The sequence below is a fragment of the Rhinolophus sinicus genome, linkage group LG04, assembly GCF_036562045.2.
Source record: "Rhinolophus sinicus isolate RSC01 linkage group LG04, ASM3656204v1, whole genome shotgun sequence".
Taxonomy (NCBI): Eukaryota; Metazoa; Chordata; class Mammalia; order Chiroptera; family Rhinolophidae; genus Rhinolophus; species Rhinolophus sinicus.
The window spans coordinates 185,587,740-185,612,144 of NC_133754.1; the positions used below are offsets into that span (position 1 = coordinate 185,587,740).

General features: G+C 45.4%; 1 protein-coding gene across 3 annotated transcripts; it reads right to left on the reverse strand.

Annotated features, from left to right (window-relative positions):
* Window positions 1-953: 953 nt before the first annotated feature.
* TTF1 (transcription termination factor 1) lies at window positions 954-24,369 on the reverse strand. 3 transcript variants are annotated; one of them, XM_019728900.2, is made up of 11 exons: window positions 24,241-24,369; window positions 18,260-19,293; window positions 16,809-17,032; window positions 15,287-15,472; window positions 14,291-14,369; window positions 12,006-12,136; window positions 10,240-10,474; window positions 8,715-8,804; window positions 7,489-7,554; window positions 4,164-4,249; window positions 954-2,698 (listed from the first exon to the last, which is right to left on the reverse strand). In XM_019728900.2, exons 2-11 carry the CDS (start codon window positions 19,273-19,275, stop codon window positions 2,517-2,519), a joined length of 2,295 nt encoding a protein of 764 aa, XP_019584459.2. In that variant the 5' UTR covers window positions 19,276-19,293; window positions 24,241-24,369; the 3' UTR covers window positions 954-2,516. The 3 variants fall into 3 exon arrangements, 2 of the variants coding, with proteins under 2 accessions (XP_019584459.2, XP_019584462.2); XM_019728903.2 differs by lacking the exon at window positions 24,241-24,369 and adding an exon at window positions 23,907-24,198; XR_012495989.1 differs by lacking the exon at window positions 24,241-24,369 and having other exon boundaries at window positions 10,247-10,474; window positions 18,260-19,407.
* Window positions 24,370-24,405: the final 36 nt, after the last annotated feature.

The following is a 24,405-nucleotide window of genomic DNA, read 5'->3' on the forward strand; positions in this document are numbered from 1 at the left end:
ATCTGGGAATTGGAAGAATTTTTATTATGGTGTGGTGTAAGAGTTTCGCGGACCCTGCCTCTAATCATGTGATGCTTATTGTAAGAAATCAATAAATACCCACGACGACCCGATTCGGGGCTCCAGTCCCTTGAGGCTGCGAGTCCCTCGGTCCTCTGTGATTTAACTGTATGTGAGTCTCTGTCTCTTTATTATAGTTTAACCCCCGCCGCCTCCCTCGCCTTCCCATGGCTTGTGTTGTGCCGGTCGCAACAGGGCCCCTTGTGTGTGGACTAAAGATGAAGTGGACTCTGGAGAAGGGAACAGAATCAGCAAGGAACCACATCTTGGAGACTGAGTAGCGGGATTAGCCCTTCCCTAAAATGAGCTCTCCCACTGGACTTTCAGTCTTGAGTCCCCAGATTCCTCCGATCTGAGTCGGATTTTTTGGCACTTGCAAATCCAGAGTTCTAACCTATTAACTCATAATCCCATGGCCCAGAGAAAACCATCAACATTTTGGGTTTAATTCCTTCCACACATTTTAATGCATTGATATACACACCATTTCCTTTATTTTTTTTACTTTTAAAAATTGAGAAAATATACATACTTTTCTGAAATATTTCAGTTGATAATACCGTTCACCTCTTTTTATGTGTACCAAATCTATCATCATTTTTAATTATTGCATAATATTCCATTCTAGGAATATACTGTTATTTAACAAATTTCCTATTAAGGAACATTTACATTTTTTCTATTTTTCAAATTATAAATGTGCCATTCTTATGCACTAGTTTTATTATTTCTTGAGGTCCTAGAAGCGAAATTGCTGGCTCACAGAATATGTACATTCTTAAGGCTTAGATGTATTTTACCAGATTGTCCTCCAAAAGGAACATACAATTTACATTTCCATCAGCATGGAGAAGGAGGGGACTAAAGGCAAAATGCTTGCTGAAAAGAAAATATTCATTTGTTTACTGAACATTTATTGAGCGTCTATTATTTGCACAACAGTGTTTTGAGCACTAGGGGTACACTGGTGACCAAGGACTCTTAAATTTGTTTCTCCATATTCTTGCTTCTCCAATAATGGCAGGTTTGGGAAAATGTCTAGCTTAGTAGATGAACTAACCAACATGACACATGATGTGACACAAATGACCTGAGAGAGACACTCAGGGGACAGTGGAGTTGCACCTCGGTGCAGATGGTGACATCACTGTACATGGGATAATGTTCCCCCACACTTTGCTTCCTATGTGCTCCCCTGTGCCTAGAAGCCTGGACACTTTATTTCCCTTGCCAGCTGGGTCCTGTGAAGGGGCTGCCGTGGGAGGGACTTGTGACAGATTAGAAGGCAAGCGGGAGGCAGAAGCCACTGTGTTTCAAGGAGTCACAGGTTCCTGCTGAGGCTGAAGGGCCGCGAAGGGACACAGCTGCACAGGCTGTTGCCAGGGCAGCAGCAGCAGACAACCCAGAGTTTGAGGAGGGAGGCACGTTAGTGCAGGCCACGGTGGGGGTGGGGTGGCCATTAGCGCAGGCCATGGCAGGCGGGTGGGGTGGGGACACACGTTAGTGGACATCACAGTGGGGGGCACGCAGCAGGCCATAGGGGGCTACAACAGCTTCCCCTCAGGTCCCCACTGGTGGGTGATTCAGCCTTTCCTGTTTGCCCCTTCATCCTTTATGGCAATTTTGTAACCTAAATCCTTATGTTAGATCCTTCTGTTTGAAATATCTGGAGTGTTTTTGCTTTTCTGACTGATGGGACAGCCCTATGTTAAAAAATGACCCTTGAAATTCCATTAGGCATGAGTTGTGCCTGAGACCCACACAGCATTGTTAAATAAGTCTAACAGAGCCAGTTTTTCTAGAAGCAATGGAAGAGAGGGCTGTTGCTCCCCACCCCCATGGAACACCAGATGAATTCAGTGACTGTCTTTGAGAGGGCATCTGTATGAAGCAAATATATCTTTAAACACTCGAATTGCACTCTGGAAGATGGGATATGCACACTTTGACACATACATGGGAACAGAAACCAGGTGGAGGGAACAGAAGATGCACAACCTTCCTCTGACATTTTCCTAATACTTATATTCACTGAGAACATAGATATGAACAACTGAAAAGCAGGAAGCAAAACAGCGTGTGTCAGGGAAACTGTTAACATTCTCCGTTTGCTGGGAGCATGTACTGAAATGTTCCCAGGACACGACTCTCCCCTCTTCTGCTTTACAGGGGCTTGGGATACTATTGTTTTCTAAAAACCGTTAGTTGTAACTCTTCTCTATATAATGGTACAGAAATATTAAATCAACTCCTATGCTCCTCTTTCTTTTCACATTTAAACGAACTTGAATGTGATTATGTCAGTCAATTTTTAATACTCCACAATAAAGGCTGTCATTTTAATGCCTTTCCTTTGATCATTGGATCTTAACAAACAGAAACACTGGAAATCGCTCTACCGCCACATGTGCATAAATACGACCAAAGCTGGAAAACGGACAGGGAGTGTCATCCGCTTAACTTTTCTCGTTTCCGTCTTCTCCCTCACTGTCGTTGTCAGAGTAAAAGATGTCTCTAAACAGGAAGACACGCTTGGGGGCTGCAGGAGTCTGGATCTCAGTGCCCGTTTTCTCCATCTTCTTCTCTAGCTTTTCTTTGAGCAAAGGTAGACTCGTCTCATAGAGGTAGTCTATTATCTCTAAAGAAAAACATTTCATGTTGGAATGATTTGTACAAAGCCTCTTCCCAAGGTCAAGGGACAGAGGGCGCTGCTGTTGGTCGGACCCTGTGCTAGCATCACACGTGCAAGACCCTGTTCTTACTGCTTTACTATACTCACTCACTCCACCCTCCCCGAATCCTAGAAGCAAGCACCCAGTTGTCAAATGAGGAAACCAAGGCATGATGAAACATGATGAAACTTGCACAAAGTCATGGACTTAGTCGGCACAGAGCCAGGATTCAAACCCAGGAAGTGATGTCTGCTGCGTGCAAGAGGTATTTCATGACACACTCCAGGGCAGAGTGTCACCTGCACATGGTCCCCAAATACTGGTGCTGGGCCGGCGACTGCAGCCCCTCCTGTAAGCTTGTTAGAGAAAATCTAGCCTCTCAACCCAGCCTGGAGATTAGCATTCGGAATGTCTGGGATAAGGCCCAGGTATGTGTATTTTGAACAAATTCCCCACATGACTCTGGTGATCAGAGTTTGGAAATTATATATCTAACCACCCACAAATGGCTGCAAAGAAGGAACTGGGCATCGATGTTGTTTCTGGAGCGGCGTGTGTGCGTGCATGTGTGAATGTGTGTGATAGGGCAGGTAGAAAGTAGACACGAGCAGGAGAAGGAGGGAACTAGCCCCGGTTAGGAGGCCCCTGTAGCTGCTCCTACTTACCAAGAAAGTATGTTGTAAGAAGAAGGGAGAAAAAAAAAGGCCAGAGAGGGAGGGAAAGCATACCACTTATCCGAATAGATATCCTGCTTCTCAGGACCACACAATTAGTTTGTCACTTTTTAATGAGCTTCTCAAATAAATCTTGGGAAATTGACGGGTTCACACTTACGCCCTGAGAAACAGCCTTGGGAGCAGAAAAGGAGTATGAGGCATGCCAGCTGGGAAAAGGAGAGATACTGGAGAGGGAGCGGGGGAGACAATCACCCATAGAAGTGAAAGCTGTCACACAACAGAAGGAGGTGGTTTCTCCCTCTCTTGGGTCAGCCCGCTCCATAATCTTTGGAGTGTATCTGCTTTGCTAGTAAACTTCTTACTATCCTATGCTTAGTATCCTATCCTAGCCTAGCCTATGCACAAACTGTCTCTTGACTGAGGTACAGGAAAATAAGAGCTGAGGTACAATCATTACACATGGTGACGTGTACCTGAGCGTGTGTTGTGCGTGCATGTGTGTGCATGCTGGTATTAAGGGTTATTGAATAGAATGCTTGCTAAGTGCCGAGCACCTGGTGACCGTATTTTGCATGTTCATTACCTCATTTAGTACTTCTGAAAGTCCTGTCAGGTAGGGATTATAATTTGCCAATTTTCACCATTTTGTGACTAAAGAAACTGAGGCTCCCAGTTTGTCACTTGCCCAAAGTCACTACCAGTGGGAGGCACCATACACCATGTTCTTAACTATTCAAATGTTGAAAATACTGACCTGGAAAAGTCTTCTTCTGCCAAAGGGGAACACAGGTAGCTTTCAGTTTATAAAATTTAGTCTGAACATAAGATGGAGGAACATCACTTTAGAAAGGGAAAGAGAAAGAAAAAGGTAGTGTCAGTTTAAAAACTGGTCATTTCAGTACTGTGTAAAGTACATTGATTAAGGTGAGAGCCATAGACATTACGTAACTTTCTTAATCCTGAACACAAAATCACCATGTCCATATACGTGTGATTAAAAATAAGACACATATGAAACGCTACTGTCATTTGGTTAAAAAAAACACGCAAAAAAAGAAGCAAGTCAATAGTACATGATGGATTCTGTTTAAAGCAGAAGTTTTCCGTTACAAGACAAATAAATTCTGGGGATCCAATGTACAGCATGGTGACTAGTTAACAATACTGTATTGCATATGTGAAATTTGCTAAAAGAGTAGATCTGATGTGTACTCACCATAAAAAAGAAGGGCTACTATGTGAGGTGCTGTATGTGTTCATTATAACCTGACTGGTCTTTCACAATGTATACATTTATCAAATCATGTTGTAGACTTCAAATATATATAGAATTTTATTTGTCAGTTATAACTCAAAAAACCCTGGGGCTGGGGGTGAAAAACTTAATTAGAATAATCTAAATTACTGGTCGGGAAGACAAAGCACAACGCCCACTAATGTGCTGATGCTGACCTTGGACTTGGCCCTGCCTTCAGGGCTCTCCACGTAGCAAGAAACAGTCCTCACGACCACTTGCTAAGGGAGCTGCTACTCTTACCCTTCATTTTGGAGATGGGGAAACTGAGGCAGAGAGCAGTTGTCCAGGATCTTACAGCTGCTAAGGGGTAGAGCTGGGATAACTGGGAGGTCTGACTGCTGATCCAACACTCTTAGCCACTTACACTCAGGATAGACACGTATTTGTTACAATTCAAAAGCAGATGTCTCCTGATGTTTTATTTTACAAAGCTAAAAAAAGCAGATGCTGATAATGTTTCAGTGAATCAAATACACTTTCGATTCACAGCAAGACTGATACCACCAACTCTTAAATTGTTTTTAAAGTGAAAATCACTAACTTCACGTCATGCACATTTTTTCTTAAACAATAAAGCATGACTTGTTTGTTTCAATAACTCACTAATCTAGCAGTTAAAGATTAGAGTGGGTAATTTTTCTGTTAAGTAGGTAGAGGTACAAGATGACTGGGCTCCTTCAGCGTCTTCATCACAGCAGCCACACCATGTGCCAGGCACGGGGCTAAGAGTCTTTCCTGCATTATCTCCTTAGGTCCTCACTATGGTCCTGCCAAACCATTGTGTAGATGCGCAAACCGAGACAAGCGAGGGAACAACCTGCCCAAGGACGGCTAAATAATGAGCACCAGGACTCAGGGCCAGGTCAGTGTGCCAAGCCCAGGTTCTAAGGCCTGTGCCACCCCCTTCCCACAATGCCTTGTGCCCAGCGTCATGTTCTGCAGCCCCAAGCTCAGGCATGGAGAAGAGGCAACATTTGATCTGGGCATTTTCAAACTAAGTAGGTGTTACATCTCATTAGGTGAAAACGCTGATTTTAAATCATGCCTAAGTAATCCACAAGAGAGGCTTTAAGAACCTGAAGACATTGGACTTTTTAAACTCTTTTTCACTGTTTTAATTCACTATTAAAACTTTGAGAATGCATTATTTCAAACAGCGTTTGACTAGATTCCATAATCTCTATTTTACAGCTTTGAGGTTTGTAAATCTTAATTAGAACAATCCATTTTTAAATATGCATATAATTTTTACTGAAAATCATTAAATCATTTGAATTTAAGAAACCATGTGATCTGAAAAAATGTTACACAATACACAAAAATTTATTGGAAAAGTCAGATTTTTAAAAAGTGGTTTGATAACATAAAGGGAGGGATTTGTTGACATAAATACTTCTCAGGATGGGAGTTGGTGGCGTGCAAAGCAGGGTCCCCTTCCTTCAAAGCACCTGATAGCGTCACCTCTCAGGGACCCAGAACACTGAAGAGTAAATGAGTCCCCCACTCCTCAGGGGAGCTAGTAAAGGAAAGGGGCCTGTGTCTGGGACTCCTGGCAGGGCCTCCTGGCACGGCCTGGCACTAAAAATTCCAGTTCTCCAAGTTACAGAAAAAAAATGAATTGTTCTCTGGCCACATCCCAAGGTGTACATAACTAAGCACCAGAACCAGGTTAAATGCGGCTTCACACCAGCAGCCATGCTTCTGAAAGTCAGCCAGGTTGCAGCAGTCTCACTCCACCATCCACACTCCCAAAACTGAAGGCCAACCAAGCCCCCTAAAATCCCCCCTTCCAAAGGCAACCAATCCCTGTACCCCGCACTCAACAATGTGCTCTGCTCAGAGGGACTGTGCTCTGCAGGCTAGCTTCCCCTTGGTCACCAAGGAGAGACTCCAAATACTGCGAGTGGTGGCCTCCCTCCTCAGTAGCAGGAACTGATTCAAAATGCAAAGGTAAACAGAGATTATACACACAGGAAAGTTCAAACTCACTGCTCAGATGAGAAATGCAAATGAACAGCACAGCGAAACTAGGCGGAAGCTGGAAGAGGAACAGGATCTCAAATTAGCTCTGCACAGCCTTCTGACCAGCAAGAGAAACACATCACCACAAGTAACTATATATAAAATGCAGTGGGGACGCGTGGCCCACGCCACCAGAGCCAAAGGACCAAAATCAGAATCACGTGCCTCATAGTGTGACGTGATGTGTGATGATGATACAGCCTCACCTATGTCACGGGGCTGCCTGAAACACAAAACCCTAATCTAACCGGAAGGAAGCATCAGACAAACTCCAACCGAGGGAGCCTCGACAAAACAACCAGCCTATGCTCTCCCACAATTTCAATGTCATCAAAGACAAAGGCAGAAGAACTTTAGACTGAAAGCCAGTAAGGAGACAGGACCGTTAAGAGCAGTGTGTGATCCTAGACGGGTCTTAAATCGGGGAACTGCTATATAAAGGGCATTATCGAGACAAATCGTGAAATTCGAATGCTGACTGTTTCATACAATAGAATTGTAGCAATGTCCAATGTCCTCAGTGCTAATTGTACTGGGATTATGTGGAATAACGTCGTTGTTTAGGATTTGTCATCCGTCACCAGCTCTCAGATGGTTAAAGGAAAAAACTTCATTCCCTTGGAGAAGGGACGGGAGAGCGAGGGAGGAGTGATAAAACAAACGTGGCTGAACGGTTGGTTATGGGCAAAGGGGTATGTGGGTGGGGTTAGAAGTCCCCTCTTACCTTTTAATTAGCTTAATAGTAAACACGTGGTCTTACCCTATGGTACTAGCAAGATCTTCCCAGTCTATTTCGTTAGCATCTTCCACATTTATTTCATACAATCTATGAGAAAACATAAAAATTAAGTTTTCAAGCAAAGATCAGCATGATGGACACCTTCACGGACTCACAGAGGTGAAGGGCTCGAAGGCACCAGCACGTTCACCTCTGCGCCAGCTCCCTTGTTACACAGGCCCTGCGAAGTCAGCCTGCTCACCCAAGGTTAGCCCAAGGTCACTGAGTTAATGAGCTACAGACCAAAAGGCCATCTCTCTTCCTCCTGACCCCTTTGCATCTCCCAGCAAACCATGTTGCTTTCTCATAATACAAACACAACTTTGCCATTCAGGGTAGACACATGGTCATAGCTACACGTGTACTCAGCACTTACTATGCGGCAGACACTGTGTCCATTTCCCCTCAACACCCCGACGAGGTGGGGGATCATCTCCATTCCACAGACCAGGAAGTGGGGCTGAGAGCCCGAGTCACTGGCTCAAGGTTCTGTGACGAACATGCGGTGCCAACCCTGAGACCCGGACTTGAGATGCCCTCCTCAACTCTGCTAGTCTATGCTGTCTCTCTGGTAGGCGAAAAAAGGGGGAGAGGCACACCCCACCAGACCGGTATGGAAAAAGAGGAAGCATGTCAATGAAGTTAGAGCAGGTGCATGATGGAGCAGGGAGAATGGAGCTGGAGCCGGTGGCCAGAACCCAGAGGTTTCTTGTGCTCTGTGCTGTTCCTCGTTTGACATGCGCCCAGGTGCATTAGACTCGTGGGTTTCCTAAAGTAGCCTCACATCTCCCCTTCCTTCAGGAGGGAGGACTCTGCATAGACAAGGAACTCAAAGACAGAGTGGCACCAAGTAATGTGTGCTGGAGAGCAATGGGGCTGGGCCTGAATATTTACTTCCATTTTCCAATGGATGGAAATAACTAAAATCCACACGAAAACCTTCAAAGACTAAAATAACTACATTTGTGGAGTGCACAGTCCACGTTACACACACTATTTCATTTCTTCTCCCAATAACACTAAGAGGAGATACTGTTAGGCTCACCCTCATTTAAGGTGAACAACCTAGAAAGACCTAGAAAGGAAGGAAACATGCCCAAGGTCATACATGGGCAAAGTGCTGGAAGAGGGACGTGACTGCTATTTAACAACTACGCTCCGGCTGGAGAGAAAAACAGCTCCAACAGCCTCCCTTGATATTTCGCTACCTTTCAATAAGGTTGATTTTGGCCTGCAGTCCATTCACTCCTCGGGATATGTCCCGACCATTCGTCATCCTCTTGGTTAGAATTTCCGTCCTACGTTAAAAGAAAGAAAAATATAGTTCACTTTCAGGAGTAACGTTTCTATTAAAATTTCCTATGTTTTTCTCTTCTTCAGAAGCACTATCTAACTTTTGCAATTCATCAGTTCTAACATTTACCACCTCCCTTACATAATACACCTATTTTTTTTAAATAGTGGGAACGAATAAGAAAATGGGCGAAAGATGATGGTTATTGAAACTGGATGATAGATACAAGGAGTTCTAAGTTTGTGTGTGTTATAAAACTTCCATAATAAAAAGTTTTTAAAAAGGCAGTAAAAGAAGGAGCCTGTTCGCAGGTACCAAAGGACACTATAAACTCAATCTGATTGTTTATAAAACACATAGACATCGTCCTCACTACCATTACCAGCTGTGGGAACACCAAAGAAGCCCAATTTAGTAAAGTGATGTACGATTTGATGATTCCTCTAAGGCACAAAGCTAATGGATGAAGGAAACATTGGCTGAAGTTCCTGATGAGAACAGCCACCCAATTAAAAACATTTTATGTATTTTATATATAAAAACACAAAAGTGCTCCTTCTCTTTTGGTCTAAAATGTAGGGGTGAAAGGGCTCTGGTTCCTCCATCTTACACCCCCCCCCCCCCAAAACATGATCTGTTCTTGGGAACTGATTTCCTTGAGTGTGGTCTTCTATCAACATAACCAAATACCCTACAACGGGATTATAAGGTACATAAACAATCAGCAGTACCATCTAAGAGTTTGCTCTTGACATAAAATGTGCCTCCTCTGGATTTCATTCTTGTTTGCTATTGAAGATGACCGAGCTCCCTTTGTGCACGAGGGACGGGTGGGGAGCTACAGGATCCCTGCTTCAAGGCCCAGCTCAGGGCTGGGAAAAGCTACGTCAGGCGGAGAACACGCAGCAAGATCAGGACTGAAAATACTTGTATGTGGCAGATGTACCTAAAGAAGGTCGAAGATGAGGAGCACGACTGCCTCACTTTAGATGCAGACAGAAGAAAGGCAGAATTCGAAAGCGGAGGTTAGAAGACTGACCTCTATACTTGTGATTTCTCTCCTGCATGTTAGCTTTGGATTTTGTTTTGAATGCGGCAAACAGATAACTACCTTGTTGTACTGAAGACTTAGAAACGGACAAACGGACAGAGTGAAGAAATCAGAAGACAATATTCCGTGTTAAAAAGGTTCAAGTTCGTATGAGGAAGCCATACAATGAATCAGGGTTAGTTAAGTGCTAACTTAAATCAGACCTTGATATTGGGTTAGTTGGAGCAGTGAACTAGTGGTCATTCTTGACATGGAAACTTCCCACATGGTGGTCACACAGATATTCTTAGTAACCTCACCAATCTACCCACTCTGTAGAAATTGTGGGGGGGAGGGGAGATGGGAGGAATAGCTTGTTGAAATTTATATAAGAAGCCTTAAAACTTACCACTTACTTTTACACTGCATCCAATTTCTGGTTTCAACTTTAGCTTCCACCTCTACCCAAGATATGCCCTTGTAGAGTTTTTCCCGGACGATGGACAGGCGGCCTTCGGGATTCTCTTGGAGTTCAGAATCCACCTCTTTTAAATCCTGGGGAGACATTTTCCTTAGAATCACTTCTTCCACCGCCTTGATCAGTTTCTGGGTTTCCGTCTTACTCCAAGCACCATGATTTCTTTCTAGAGACATAAAAGGATGGTCTTATAGTTGCTAATCCTTTTGCTTTCAAACACAATACTAAAAATGAAATCATAATGATGAATATATGTCACTCCACAATGGTCCCAATCCATAGAATGCACACCACCAAGATGACGCCAGACGTCAACTATGGGCCCTGGGGGATTAGGACGTGTGGTGTGGGTTCAGTCACAAACGTACCCTTCTGGTGGGGGTTGCTGACAGTGGGGGAGGCTGTGCATGCATTGGGGTGGGGGGCATATGGGAATCTCTGTACCTTCCTCTCAATTTTACTGTGAACCCAAAACTGCTCTAAAAAAATAGTCTTAAAAAAAAAGATACATCAGACACTTTTCAGAAGACAGTGGGCAACATCTCAATTACACAAACCTAAACTATCAGTTACATGCAAATTATAATGAAATACTAAAGTGGCCACGGATTCTTCACAGAACCAATGTTCAGACAAGTTAAGGAACAGACCTCAAACCGGCAGCCTACAAATACCTTTGGTTTGGCCCACAGTGTTGTTGTTACTTGTCCCCAATAGCAGTTTGGATAAATATGTACATCAAGAGAGTTTCAAGGGAAAAAAACATCTAGGGCAGCTGGTTGGCTCAGTGGTTAGAGTATGGTGCTCATAACACCAAGGTTGCCGGTTCGAGTCCCACATGGGCCAGTGAGCTGCGCCCTCCAGTAGATTTAAAATGACTTGACTTGGAGCTGAGCTGCGCTACCCCCACAACTAGACTGAAAAACAACGACTTGACATCCTGGAAAAACACACTGTTCCCCAATATTCCCCAATTAAAAAAAAAAAAGGAAAAAAAGAAAAAAAAATCTAGATTTCACACACACATAAAAATCCAGATTTTTGCTTTACTTCTTAGAAACTGGAAGAACTGGCAACACTGAGTCTTCACATGGCATCAGTGGCTGGAGTTGGTGGCACAAAAGGCATGGTGCCCAGCTCACCCCAGGGTCTCCCCCGCGCTGGCCACACACGCCCGGTTGCTGCACTGCTCTGCCCGCGTGGTGGGAGCACATGAGCCGCCCACGTGCTAACCGCAACACTGACTAAAGACTGTCTTCTTAAAGCAGCTGGGGACTTTTTAATAGAATCAAGAAAACTTTTTATGAAAGAAAGAGACAGGAGCTCACCAAGACTGGTTTTGGGGGATGATCCCGGCCTAACAGGCCCGCTGAACTGCACCCCACCCTCCCATCCTGGGGAAGGGACTCCCCCACCGGCCTCCTTAGGTACTGGTCCACTTGGCAGCTACAGCCACGCTGAAAGCTACTGAGCTGACGTATAGTGGCAAGCAGTCTTGTGAATAAAGGTTGCACGGTTTCATCAATACACGCGAGGAAATGAAGCAGTGCAGAGAATGGCTTAGAAAATGATGGCTCTCTCAGAAGACGGGCCCACAATGACTCCTGGGCACTGGGTTGTGGGGGCTAACGGCCTGCAGGGCTTATTCACTCCCCGAGGTGGGCTCACCCAGGTGGGCGCTAGAGACCCCGACTTACCACTGCTGATCTGGGAGAACTTCAGGGCAACAGAGAGGCTACTTCGAGCCACCATCTCCCCGATCTTTTTCCAATCGTTCCCATGGAGGGAATGGTATATCTTTAACTTCTCGGTATCTCCTTTGCTATACCTAAGAGAAAGGGGAAACACTACAATTTCGCATTAACTCCAAGATTAAAAACGGTTCTCATCGCAGTCTGCTGTGGTCCTGGGAAAGCTGCATGGGGTAGGCTGTCAGGAACTGGTTCTGCGTCAGGCCGACCCATGACCAGAGCGCCCGTCACTTCCTGTCCCAGCATCTCAACTGTGCTCACCCAATAAATCGCTCACATAGGCCCGGGCCTGGCTCAGGACACAGAGCTGAGCCAGCAATCGGATCAGGTCATTCCCCATCCAAACCCCTACGGGCTCCGCATTTCACACACCGTAAGACACAAACTTCTTCCTGTGCCTACAAAGCCCTGCGCTCCCTGCAGCCCAGCCCCGGGGTCACCTGAGAGCCTGTGCACCTGCGGTGGGAACGGCCTTCCTACAAGGGCAAGAAAACCCTGTCGGCTTTCTACACTGTGGAACCCACAATGCTTAACAAACAACAGACATTCAGTAAAGGTGACAAATGGTTTGACACAATACGGAACGATTGAAGGAATTTAAAGTACGTTAATCCCACGTAAAAACAAATATATTAAAGAACTAAAAAGAAAAACACTACAATATAAGTGAATGTTGAGATACACACCTTAAATATTTAAGTGAAGCAAAAGCAATCTTTAGGACATTGTGTAATTCCTGACTGTGGGCGGGGAGTGGTGGTTTATGGTATTATTAATACAACACAGACACAGCCCGCGTGGAATACTGTTTCTGACCACAGTGACCCAGACTGTCTCAGGACATAAGATCCTAGTGGTCTCAGAAACTCATCTATACCCACAGAGACTCATAATCCTTCACTATTTTGAACTGTACTTTCTAGTGGTTTCCTTCTCAAGGCAATCAAGATCTTTCCGAGGTGTGAAGAACAACTTAAAGGACCCCGGAAGCCACAGAAAAGAGCATGTCCGAGAGAACCCGAGTGTACAAAAATGAGGAAACAGCTGCAGAACCTCCACAGGTCCTCGGAGCCTGACAATTCTTTGATTTTTCTACGGTTTTTTTCAGTTAAGAATTCCTTACATTGGAAAAATATTCTATGTGTAAATGGTCACCACAACACAAATAATATGGTACAAACAAATGAACTTTATCACTAGAACGACAGACTTAACATTATTCTAAAAATTTCATTCCCACATTTACATCATAGGTAGGAAAAAATGTTATCTTAGCTGCCCCCATTCCTTTCCAAAAAGCTTTCTTTAGGCTCCATTTACAACGTCATCTTCAGTGAATTTCCTTCAAGTTCTGTCCTCAGTGGTCTAACACTGGGGCTTGGGGGAGAGGGCAGGTGTCAGTCTGTGGGGGACCTTTCCTCTACTTAAGGTTTCTTTTGGTAACAATTTTAAAAAAGACCCCAAGGTCATGTCAGTGTTTGAAGTTCAGATAATACACGTGTCTTGGTTTTAAAACACGTAGCGAAGTAGAACGCAGCGGGTCTTGCTCGATTTACTTCAGTTGTCTCCCTGACAGAGCTGGAGTCCTCGAGCCACTGGCTGCCGTCGGGGCCTGCAGAGGTGGGGCTGCCGCTCTCGTGCTCGTCCCTTTGTCCTGGAGCAGAGAGCTGACCCACAGCCAACACTTCACCTACATTTGTTTTATTTAGAATGTTGGGATCAAACTATAATTGGGTATTTTATTTGGGACAGAAGGGAAGAGAGAATGACCATCACTCAGCGTTGAATCAGCTACTGAATCACGCTTCACGGACGTCACACTGGTGCTCATCGCCACCTTCAGATAGCTACTGAGCACCCAGAGAACTGGGCTAAGTGCTGAAGGGAACCCCACTGACAAGGGATGCTGGGGTTCACAGGAGTTTACAGGGGAGCATAGAAAACTTCCCAAGGAACGGTGGGAGAAGCAGAGCATGCTGGGTGTTGAAATGAAAGTATCAAGAAAAAGCTGAGGGACCTGGAAAGGGGAAGATACCAGAAGATTAAAGAGGTGGAAACTGTAATGACCCTCGAAGACATCCACCTGACAAGAGATACATGCCCTGGTTTCACACACACAAATCTTTAAGCCTTTTTTTACTTCTAATCTGTGGCTGTGGCTATTCTGATATAAAGCATCAGCAAAGACTAGAAAAATGTTGTGTGTCAGGCTGCTAAGACTCCATCCTTACCTGCCTTTGTAATTATTGATATCGAACATCTTCTTTGCTCGATAGTACACGAGTTTCCAGGGCCGGGCAATGCCCTTACCTAAAGTGAGAAGAAAGGTGGTCAGAGGGGCACACAGCGTGGCATCAAGTGCAGTCTTGACCGTCAAAGGAGCCCAGAACAGCCCCTTTTGACAACACTAACTATCCTAGGCCCACAGGAAGGCTGGGACTACGGGTGCGCTGCAGGAAGCTGTCTTGGGGAGCGGATGTACAAAATCACCAGTTTCCTTGGAGATCTCTGAACACTGGATGCTTAGTATGTAGAGGCGCCAGCTTCTGGTCTCTGAAATTCATGGCTTCCTAAGCAAAGCGATTTTAACATACTCTGAATGAAGGGGAAGGGAGGCTGAGGTGGGGACACACGCCAACCGTTCTCCGTAAGGTAACAAAGCACCGTTCCCAAAGCACCGTTCCTTGCCTTCCCACCGTAGAGATGGAACCAGCCCTCCACGGGGCTCACTGTGCTGCTTCCCTTGGTGCATCCCAGAGAACACCTAAGCAACCACCCTCTTTAAATTCAGAGATTTTGTTTCCCCAGTCCAATCCTGTACTGCTGCCTGACCTCCTGCCTGTGCAAGCATCACACCCAGGAGGCTTCCCACTCCAAAGCACCTACATGGCTACACTTAGCACACTGAAGAGACCCTGGTGCATATAAGGACGTGCTGTGTACAATAAATGCAAAAACTACAGCATGAAGAACAGGGAGAGAAACCAAAGCCATTATGAGCACCCACAGGAAAGCGAGACGTTGATCATCTAATTCTGCCTAAAATCTGTAAAGCACTACGTGTGGGAGACGTGAACACATTCCAAATTGCTGGAGATGCAGGCTGCCAGCGAGAATCCGGTTAACCACAGCGGCAGTCAGCATGCACCGGGCCACAGACTTACCACGGGTTTCCCGTTTCACGATGGAAGGCTGTGGCTGGGCAGACTGAACAGCTCTCCACTTACCGATGTGCAGTCTAAATGCATATTTTCTTTTTAAGTCGGTGATCACAGCTTTCTCCTCTGGGTATCTGTCTGTGTACAGCAGCTTGTCTGCATTCTCGATTCCAGTCAGGGACAGAAATTCTTGCACGTTTCTCTCTAACTGCTTATTTTCCTTCGCAGAAAACTTGCCAAATCGAATGGCGACACCTAGGATTCCGGGCAGGAGGAAAAGTATCGTCAATAATAAATAAAAGCAAACCTGCCACTTGCTCCTCAGCCATACAATACACGGCCGGGCCGCCGGCTCCTGCCCACCTGGGAGCAGCCCCGGCCTGTGCACTTGACGTTCGCTCGCCCAGGCCCCACTGTGGAACTAGCTTTCCTTCAGCATTCAGCTCAAGCCACAGTCTTCTCCCAAGGTTTTCCCTGGTCATCCCATTCCAAAGAGACCTGACCTGATTCATCACTCCTTTTTAAAAGTTGTATTTTTGTATGAAAAAGGAACACACATTCATTAAAAATTCAAACTGGATTGAAATTAAGTTTAAAAGGAGCCCCGCTTTACCCTCCTCCGCCATGCTACTCCCCTAAGCAGTGTTGTGAGTTGGCTGGCGTGAGCCTGAATACTTAACATATATTCTCTGCGCATATATATTGGGGATGGGGTGACAATATCATTGCACTTGACATTCTATTTCTCTTAGTAACTCAAAGCCGTCAAGTTTCATTATGTACTTACTGCGTTATACAGTATATTTTTCTATGCTTAGACTTATTTTTAAAATATCTCTTATAAAATACATACTCATAAAAATCTCAACGCAGAATACAAATAAAATGGGATTGTTCTATAGACACCGCTCTACAAATTGTTTCTCTCTCTTAATTTCTCTATTTCTTAAAGCTCATCTCTTCAACATGGTGAATTCCGTAAGGCTAAAACCCCTCTTTTTACTTTTGTCAATGGCCAGTGGGCCTCCCACAGCAGGCACTGGGTAAATATCGCTCATTTGTGGAATGCAGCCTGCCATTTGTGGTGTCTTCTTAAATCGATAAGCTTTCTGGGAGGTTCTTTTAACACAGTGACATGAAGGAGACCAAGTTGGGTCTCCCGTGAAACCACGCCACTCACCCAGCTCACCCTCAGATTAGTATCTCGAGGAAGGAAAATGCACCTCATTGAAGTTAATGATGTGAAAGTGTTTCGATTTTCTTTTCACTTCTGTACCCTTCCCAGTGCTGCAGCCAATCGGCCCCTCCTTCTCCCCAGCTTCCAGGACGGATCTTCTAGTGTGGGGATAATCTGTTCCTGCAGCCCCACCCTCCTTGCCTCCTCTACCGGAAGTTGGGCAAAGAAAGGAAACGCAGCACGCTTCATTTGGCTAATTTTACAGCTCGGACAACAATTCTGGACGGAGATAAAGCTGAAAGCAGCTAAAGGATGCTGCTGGGGAATCCAAAAATCCGAATCATTCACAAAAGAAAGTCGGGGCTAGTTATACATACAGGAAAGTTCAACAAACATCCGAGTGCCACAGCTCACCCTGTGCTTTAAATTCCTTAAACCGCCCCAAGTCGTCTCGGTACATGCGCTTAATTGTCGTGGCGGCCCTTTCCTTGATGCCAGGGATGAACTCTTGGAGCTGCCTCACGGCGGAGTCCAGATCCACGTCTGGGTCATCGGACTCTCTCGAATCTTCCGACAAATACTTTGTCCCAGATTCTTTAGCCGATTCCACGTGGCTTTCGTCATTTGCAGGTTCTAACCTAAGGGGGGAAAGTGGATTGATTACCATTACGCATCACTTAGATGAGACCTGATTCGGTCTGGGACGTCTGCTCACTTTAATGTAACTTGGCCAACGTGGACAGACGGCAGAGGCCGCCTTGAAGGGAGACGACCGGCCCTAAGCCCTGTTTCCACCAGATGTTATCCCATATTACTATTTCCCAATTGTTTTTGTTTTAGATATTGACTTCCTCATAAACCGAGCACTTTTCTACCCCCATGGACACTAAGACATCTCTCCCCCACCCTCCTGACGAGTTAAGTTTTATAATAATGGTTACTAATTAGTTAAATCAATATTCAGGGTTTCTATGGTTACGGCTGTTTTTGCTGTAGTTAATAACGGCCACACGTTCCCCTTTGCCGTTTTCTATGCACCTATCACCAGTTCATCCCCAAACCTTCTGCCAGATGTCCACATCTGCTCTTAGTATTAGCTCACCACTCAACACTTAGACAGGAAACTGAAAAAACCCCAAAAGCTGTGCATTTGTCTAAGCAAAGGGTCAACAGCTTTCAGAGGCCCACAGTCCAATACAGATTAAGAACCAATGTTCTAGAACATTCCTGCCTCATGATCAGTGTTCCGCACCTGTCCCAGATATGATGGCACAGTGGATGACGTGAGGGGGGCCACAACCATTATCAATACCACACAAAGTGGGGCCCTCTCTCCTTTAACTTCTGTGTGAAATTATTTTAGGCCAGGACCACCTAACACATGTAAGGAAGCCATTGAGTGAAAAAGGGGGCAAAAATATGTCCCAAGTCCCAGAACTGAAATAAAGTAGTTAAAAAAAATTCCTTCATTTATTCATTAGACAGTATACTTAAACGATAATTATGCAAATAATGATATCAAAATTTCTTTTCTTTGTGAGAACCCTAGTTCAAGTTTTTTTCCTGCTCTGTAGCATTCTAAGTTATCTCCTTCTATCTAGATGCATATAGACAAACAAAGGTAATCTAGGGGTCTAAAAGCCTTTTAAGCCTATTCGTAGATTTTCAAGGCTAGAGTAGTTCTTAGTGAAAATCTAAAGTGTTACGCATGAAGAAAGGAGCAAGTCACTGGGTTAAATGTGCATATCATCCTGTACATTGCGTGATCTCTCTTTATGATTTCTGCCAGTCACTATGGACGTGCGAATAGAGGCAGAATTCACACAACCGGCGGGCACCCACAGAAGGCACACCACCCCCGTTACCTCTGCATCTCGTCCGAACACGCCCGGCTTTCCTCCTCTTGCGGCCTGGGTTCCGCCATTGCTTCAATCGAGGTACCACTACCTTCCAGTGAACCCAAGGGCGGGTCCCCGAAGCCCGTGGTGAGCACTGAGAGGTCACCATCAGCCATTAAGGCACTTTCAGCAGAAGACCTGTGCCTTCTTTTCTTAGCCCTTTTCTTTGTTCTGCCGGCTTCCTTCCTACCTTCTGCAGCCCCCACCTCACAGACCACGTGGGATCCATCAGAGTTCACGCTCTCAAGACTCTCGGGCACGGCCAATACCTCACATTCCTGGTCACTCGAGAATTTTCTCTTTTTTTTCTTAGACTTCTTTCTATGGGCAGAGCCTGGCAATTGTGTGACTTCGCCTCCCAGGCCCCCAGGACGCAGGGATTCCGGCTGGGGCAGGGTGACGTGTGCATTGGGGCCGCGCTGCCCAGGACCCCAGGATGCCGCTTCTGCTTCTGCTTCCAGCCGACGCTTCTTTTTCTTTTTCTCCCTAACTTTATGGTGCAGTTCTTCTGACTCAGTTTTACGTCGCTTAGCAACTGAATGCACTGCATCTGCTTCAGGCTCTTCGGCCGACTTTTGTTCCTTGCTCATATCTACGTAAACAACGTCGACATCCCTTCTAAAATTCTTCGGCATGTTCTCAATATTTTCTTTGTCCACCATGACGTATACAACACCTGTTTCGTCCTCTACCCCCAAAGCACTGTCTCTTCTCTTTTTTTTCTTTCTGGTGGTAGAAGTGGCCTCTTCTGTCTCATCACAGATTTCTGATTTTTTCTGAGAAGAAACGAGATGCTGGAAATCCTTTCTCTTTTTTTCACTCTTTGTTTGGTCAGACAGTTCACTTGTCAAGGGGGAGTCGCTGAAACTTTCATGGGAATGCCTCCGACGTTTTTCCTCATGTACAGCATACTTTCTCTTTTTTTTCTTCTTCTTGTCAAAAACTGGAGTGTGAATTTCAAGTCTGCTCACTTCTCCTTCCATGTTATTCCTACAGGGAAACTTGACAAGAACGGTTTATTTGTGCAAAGCATTTTAAACATTAGCCTCAGAAGGGAAAAAAAAATCACAGAAAAATGAAGCGTGTGGCCCATCACAAGCCTGAGGTCATGATTAGAAACGTTACGTTGTTCTAAAGGCACGGGAGCCGTGCTGTAATTGACTGTCTGGTCCCACTGCCTTCATGATACAGAAAACAAGTCACCAGACAACAGTGCCCAGCACTCAGGCCCCTGCTGCCCTCGCGTCATCTTTTGTCTTCTTTCCAACTCTGTGCTCCAGCCACACAGGCCTTTCTGGGTTCCCCAAACACGCCACGAGGCTGTCCCTGGCCCAAGGCCTCACAGCACACGGTTTCCTCTCTCCGGGACACGCCCCGCTGCCTCCCCACCGTCCTTCCCTCCTGCTTCCTTTCCTCCTTTAGAGCTTGGCTTGAATGTCACCTCTTCAAGAAGGCTTTCGCTAGTTAAAGGACGTATATATTATGGTACCATGTATACTAAGTTTAAAACACACAAACAATTTTATGTATCTTTTCTGAATACATACGAGGTCTGACAATTAAGTTCGCGAACTTGCTACCATGCGCTTACATTGGCAGCCCTGTACAAACAGCTCAGGAAGGTTTCATAATCCTGGTAGATCAGTGTCTCACAGGTATGTTCGTGTCAACGTGTGGCAGTGTCTTGCTGAGTGGCGTTCATTATTATTGTTGCATGTTTTTGTGTGCCATCACGAGAATGTCTGAGCTTGTATTAGTGCAACGAAGAAACATTAAATTTCTTGTTAAACTTGGCAAGAGTGGAAGCAAAATCAGGGACATGTTAGTCCAAGTTTATGAGGATAACGTCATGAAGAAAACGGCAGCATACAAATGGATTAATTGTTTTTCTGACGAAGAGCGGTCAGGACGGCCAGTAACGAGCAGAATTGATTAAACCATTGCAAAAATTCATCAAATTGTGCGTCAAAATCATTGGCTGACTGTGAGAAGCACAGCAGACCAAGTAAACATCAATAGAGAAACAGTTTGGAAAATCTTAACTGGAAATCTTGGCATAAGAAAGGTGTGTGCAAAAATGGTCCTGAAGGAGCTCACCGATGAACAAAAGCAAAGGAGAGTCAAAGTTTGCCAAGACGTGTTGGAGAGGCAGACGATGTTTTGGGCCGTGTCATCACTGGTGACGAAACATGGGTGTACCAATACGACCCTGAAACAAAGCCTCAAGGTGTACAATGGACGTCAGCCAATTCTCCACAGCCAAAAAGTTCTGTCAGTCCAAATCAGGAGTCAAAACGATGTTGCTAACTCTTTTTGATATCAGAGCGATTATTATGAATTTGTACGAACTGGACAAACAGTTAACCAAGTTCACTATTTGGAAATGCTGAAAAGGCTGAGTGAAAAAGTTAGATGACCCAAACTTTTTGCTAACAATTCATGGCTCTTGCATCACGACAATGCACCAGCTCACAGGGCACTGTCTGTGAGGGAGTTTTTAACCAGTAAACAAATAACTATATTGGAACACCCTCCCTACTCACCTGATCTGGCCCTCAATGACTTCTTTCTTTACCCGAAGATAAAGGAAATATTGAAAGGAAACATTTTGATGGCATTCAGGACATCAAGGGTAACATGACGACAGCTCTGATGGCCATTCCAGAGAAAGAATTCCAAAATTGCTTTGAAGGGTGCTGGCACTGGCACCGGTGCATAGCTTCACAAGGAGAATACTTCAAAGGTGACTGTAGATATTCAGTAATGAGGTATGTTGCACTTTTTCTAGCATGAGTTCACGAACTTAATTGTCAGAGCAACCCGTATTTCTCTTTTGTAGCATTTTGCCCAACTGCAGTTTAAAAAATAAAGTTATTTACTTAGTCATTTAACGTCTGTCTCGGCTAAGAAAGGAAACCTCAAGGAGGGCAGTTTGTCTGTATTTCCACCATGTAGAAGCCATGTCCAAGAATTATATCATTACAGCACAGGGCCCACCAGGGTTTTAACAGTGTGGACATCAAGTATCCACTGACCTCACCTCTTTGAGAAAGAGACTGAATGTGCCTGTTAGTGTCCAGCAAAGAGTCAAGAATCTGCAATAACTTGGTCTGAAGTTAAATAAGCTTCACAGGTCAACACTCATATCCAGCACATGCACTCTGCAGCTGAAGCTCAGTAACATTAATGTCCTTTACATAAGAGACGGTGAAAAGTATAATTCCACAAACACGTCTTAATAACTAACTCTCTTGTTCTGTATTGCTTCTGGGTTTCAATTTTTAAGATTTCATTTCTCTTTGACTAGGTAATACATTCACATGGTTCAAACATCAAAACAATCTGCTCCCATTTCCCCTCCTTTCTTACACAGAATGTAGCACCCAAATACTCTGATCCACATTTTTCACTTTAACAATGGATCCCGGAGAGCTCTCTGTATCAGTGGTCTTTCAAGTCTGAATGGTAAGCACATTTTCTACAAAAGGCACCCTGGATAGCAAACAACCTGTAAGAATTGTGTGGCTGGAGGGAGGGGGATATGAATGAACATTGAGACTTATACGTACAAGACAAATCCCCCAGCCTCATGGTCGCACCTTCAATGGAGGCACCTAGAGCTTTGGTTGAGGTCTTTTTCCCTGATGTCACCCAGAGATGCACAGAAACCCATCAATGACTGCTCCGAGGTCTCAGCTACAGGAAGGGTGGGTGAGTCCTGCAAGCTGATTCCCTGTCCTGAGAGTCTAGCAGACTTTGTCTGTCGTTCACACTCCTGCAGCCCCGGCGTCTAGCATAGTTCTTGGCTCATAGGAGGAGCCCCATAAGTAATTCTTCTGGAATGAATTAATGCCTTCTCTTTGGCTGCCCTCGAACTGCTTGGGACGGACGGAGAAAACACTCACCACTGGGCAGATGGGCACGACTCTAAACACCTGGTAACTAACTATAACTGGGATCTGAACATGGCTAGACAATCGGACTATTTCCCTCTGGATCTGTGCTGTCCAACACAGAAGCCACTGGCCACACAGGGTAGCTGAGCACTTGAAATGTGGCGAGGCCAACCTGTGCTCTCAGTGCAAAATTCACATTAGATTTCAAAGATTTAGGACAATAAGAGCAAAATAATCTCTCATAATTTCTGTATGTTGCTTTCATATTGAAATAATCGTTTAAACAGTGTTAAGTAAAATACGTTCTTAATTCCACCTTTTCCTTTTTATGTTTTTTTATTTTTATTTTTTAAATTGTGGCTCCTAGCAAATACTAAATTACATACGTGGCTTGCATTCTATTTTTTTCAGACAGCACTGCTCCAGACAGCTCACTCACCCACTCTTCTTGAAATTATTTGAAATCTCCTTACCTCTCAACAAACTTCTAATTCCATTCTTCCTTCTCAGTGCAGCAGACTAACCTGCCTACGACCTCACAGTCACACACATTAGACAAGAAATATGTTACTCTCCAAATCTAGCATGTCTGCCTGCATCTGCCCCCTTCTCTCTTCCCCTCCTGCTGCCACAAAGGAAGTGTCCCTTCTCCTGTCAAAGGCCATTTACTGCACGTGTGTGCTGGACCCCACCTCTTCCTGCCTTCTCAGACATGTCAGGATCCATCAGGGAACCCATCGCTCTCCTGTACCTTCAGCCTCTCCCATCTGCACTGGCTCCCTTCCAGCGCCATTCCAACAATCTTTACACTCATTTAACTAAAAAAAAACAAAAACAAGGATGCAACCCTCCTCCAACCCTGCAGTCATAGCTAGCTGTTTTGTTTTTCTTCCCTTCACAGCACCATTTCTCAAGCGAGAAATTGCTCTCTCCATTCCCTCACCTTCCACCCACTTCTTAACCCACGTCTTGGTAGCTTTCATTGTAGCTTCCACCCCACTACGCCCGCCCGAGACTGCTCCAGTGAGAGTGCCGATGACCTTCAAGCTGCTAAACTCAAAAGACACTTTCCTGGCCCATCTTTCAGGACCTCTTCATAACAATGAGCAGAGAGGATTCCTTTAAATACTCTTCTACTTTACATCAGTTTCTTTCTTTTTTGGTAAATACCTCTTAAACTTCTCCTTTTGGTTTCTTGAACTCAGCACAGCCTTTTAAATATAGTCACTTCCCACTATGAACTTTGGATGGTTTCCCTGTTTTTCTTCAGATCAAGTCTCAAACTCTGCAGACCTGCCAGGCCCTGCATGATCTCGTGTGTTCCACGCCTACCCCTCGAGCTCTCATTTCTCTCTGGGTTTCAGGCAACCTGCCTTCTTTCAGTTCCTAGAATACACCATGTTCCCTTTCATTCTCAGGGGCTTTGCAAAAGCAGCTTATTCTCTCCCAGGAAAGCTTCTCCTACGCGTTACCTTTCTGCGCTATAACTGGTCTGTTTGAAAGTCAGTTCAAGGCCTCGCTAGTGGCTTAACTGGGGCCTGTCTCCCCCGTACGCAGTGTTTCCCCACAGTCCGCTCCCTACTGCGCTTAGCTCGGACGTGACATGCCCGGCCTCCTAAGGGCTGGGATCCTGTCCGTCTGGCTCCCAAATAGTTCCCAGTGCTCGATGAATACGGAACGAATGGCTATGCATTTGTCGCCACTTATTCGGAACCTACCACTTCCCGCCCCGCACGGATGCGCCCGAGCCTCGTCCCAGATTCTCTCGCCACCTTTGGAGCGCGACGGAGACCCTGCTCTGCTCCGGGGTGGGCGTCCGGGGCTGAGAAGGGAGGAACTAATCACACGTCCCACTCTCGACCCTCTGGTGCCCGAAGACCCACGCGGGGGGGCCTGGAGCGGCCGCGGAGCAAACAGGCGCCACCCCCGGCCCGGACACCGCAGGCCAAAGGCGGGCTCCCGAGGAGGAAGACGACGACCACCCACCGCCGTATTTACACATGCGCATCTGGAAAAAAAAACCGGAACGACAAAAAACCGTTTTCTACCTACCTTCCTGAAGCGTCCCTACCTTTCTTCTAATCCGGAAGAGCCGCCGTTGTGGAAGCGGAAGTAGTCGTGCGTAGCTTCCGGTCCCCCCTCGGCATCCCGCTGCCATAGTAACAGGCCAGCTGCTCGGATTGTGACCCGTGGTTGCCTGACCATTTTGTTCATGGG

Excerpts from the sequence above, each read along its gene's own strand:
- TTF1 (XM_019728900.2), bottom strand. The coding sequence starts at position 19,275 with ATGGAAGGAGAAGTGAGCAGACTTGAAATTCACACTCCAGTTTTTGAC. Across the intron at positions 4,250-7,488 it reads GATCTTGCTAGTACCATAGG|TGATGTTCCTCCATCTTATG; the intron begins GTAAGACCACGT and ends CCCTTTCTAAAG. Across the intron at positions 2,699-4,163 it reads GCAGAAGAAGACTTTTCCAG|AGATAATAGACTACCTCTAT; the intron begins GTCAGTATTTTC and ends GTTTTTCTTTAG.